Source organism: Humulus lupulus, chromosome 6 (genome assembly GCF_963169125.1).
Source record: "Humulus lupulus chromosome 6, drHumLupu1.1, whole genome shotgun sequence".
NCBI lineage: Eukaryota > Viridiplantae > Streptophyta > Magnoliopsida > Rosales > Cannabaceae > Humulus > Humulus lupulus.
In genome coordinates this window covers 135,082,695-135,085,025 of record NC_084798.1, presented here as the reverse complement: position 1 = coordinate 135,085,025, position 2,331 = coordinate 135,082,695, and the positions used below count along the sequence as shown (strand labels likewise).

Here is a 2,331-nt window from a genome sequence, read left to right as displayed (position 1 = left end):
CCAAGAAAAAATTTGTGTGTGTATATACACATATTTTTATATATTATAATTGGTTGAAATGTACAACAATTAATTGGGTCATGATGAAGAAATAATATCCATTATAGCTGGGCCAATTATTAGTCATGGGTGTTTTAAGTATGCATAAAAAAAACAAAAAAATGTTTTTATGACAAGCTATAATAAGGTATTTGTGTATTGTCATCCGTAAGTTAATTTAAATAGTTTGGAAAAATTTTGGGCAGTATATTGATTTTAATCACTATCTATATGTATTATTTTTTGTTAAGGATAAATTATAATTTTTTTTATATGACGATGTATAATGTAGTTATAGGAGAGCTCTAACATATTTTCAGAAAATTATGAATAATTTAGGATGCCGAAATTATGATTTAAATAGTATATTGCATGCGCGTATAAATATTGAAACAAATACGCGTACAACAAGCTGTTTAAATTTTGATTTTGACATCTTATATTATTAGAAATTTCCTTAAAATTTGTGGGAGATTCATTTGTAACTACATTATACATCGTCATGTAAAAAAATTTAAGTTACAACTTATTTAGAGCATCTCCAACCTTGACACCAAATTTGGAGTCACACCAACATCAAATTTGGTGTCAAAAACTATTTTCACTCCAACCACAACACTAAAAACTACAAAAAATAAAATTCTTTATTATTATATTATTTTTTTTAAATAAATTGAATATTCTTTTTATTATTATATTAATTTATCAAAATCATCACAATTATTATATCTAATTAATGTTTTAAATAAAACTACTCATTAATTACATGACAATAATACTATATAAATAATTAAAACTCGATAAATTAAAAGATCATATTGCATGTAGTAACATAAAGATTACATCACTAGAGAAAAAATATTACATTCATGGAAAAAAAGATTACATCACAAGTAGATTCCAACAAGATGGTCCTAATTTTACTTCGTCCAAATCATCATCTCACAATTTTGATTCTCCAACGTCAGCATCTACCGGTATGAGTTCATTTGATCTTAATATAAATAATGAGGAAATCATTACTAATTCAACTGAAAGACATATTGGTGTGAAAAAAGCAAAGGCAAGACAATTAGGTGATGATCAATTTAACAAACTAATGGAACAAAGTAAAAAACTCGTTCAAGTTATTGAAAAGAGTAACACAGATAGAAATGAACGTCATAAAAGAAAGATTGAAAATAAAATTTTATTCACGGATTTGGATTCTATATTCGATCCAGAGTTTCGCCAGTACATTCAAAGCGAAAAAAGAAGAATTTACAAAGAAAGAGCACGAACATCCAAAGTTGGAGAACAAGGAGAATGATCTCAATATCAGGGATCACAATATCGAGCATCTCAATATCAAGGACAAAGTGCTCAAGATGAAGGGCAACGATCTTAAGATCAAGGTGAAAGATCTGAAAATGACTCACAAGATTATAGTCCATATTTTGACTATCTTGGCGGAACAGGGAATAATTTTCCATATTATTGAATTGTTGTATTTGTATCTCATAAGATTCATTTCTATGTTATTGCTTTCCGTTTGATTTTGGCGTGTTTAATTTTAATTTTTCAATGTATGTTTAAGTTTGTAATGTTTTTATTGTGTAACATTGACTATGATTGAAGTTTATAATGTTTTATTGTATAATTCTGAGTATGTTTCGTATGCATTACTATGATTAATATTAAAAAAAAATTGTAATGTGATTGTGAATGTTGAGAATGTGTACTATTGATTATAATGAGAATGTGATGATTAATGTGTTCTGTTGACACGGTTCTTCGCCAACAGGTAATTAAGAAAATAAGAGGAAGGGATTAGTGCTTAACTATGAACCGAAATAGATGAATGATCTTTTGAAAATGGGGCTGGTGACACAATCACGTTTCTTTAGGTGGTTCAAAGGTTAAAATCCTTCTACTCCACCAGTCAATATTATTGCTATATGCTTGGTATTCTTTTACAAGGTATTTCCTTACACAATAGAATCCAACATTTTGCAATCCCAGGGTCTCCATATTTATAGGAGAGGGCACCTGGGAGTTGGTAAGAAGGTCATCCCGTGACCTTCTTACCTATCATGTCAATTCTGTGACATTCATGATTAATTCCTAAAACCTGACACATGAAGTGTGGTCTAATCAATAGGTAAGGGGGATAATGGGCCGCACGGCCCAACCCAGTCGTGGGTGCCAGAATACGCACGTTCATGCTACATGTCCGAGAAGTCAGGGATATATCAGACACGTGATGTCTGATATATGCACGTTTACCTTGCGTGGTTGACTTTATAAAAGGTC

General features: G+C 30.0%; 1 protein-coding gene across 1 annotated transcript; it reads left to right on the top strand.

The window, feature by feature from the left end:
- Nucleotides 1-1,018: 1,018 nt before the first annotated feature.
- On the top strand, nt 1,019-1,348 carry LOC133785475 (uncharacterized). Its single transcript, XM_062224705.1, has one exon. It carries the CDS (start codon nt 1,019-1,021, stop codon nt 1,346-1,348), a length of 330 nt encoding a protein of 109 aa, XP_062080689.1.
- Nucleotides 1,349-2,331: the final 983 nt, after the last annotated feature.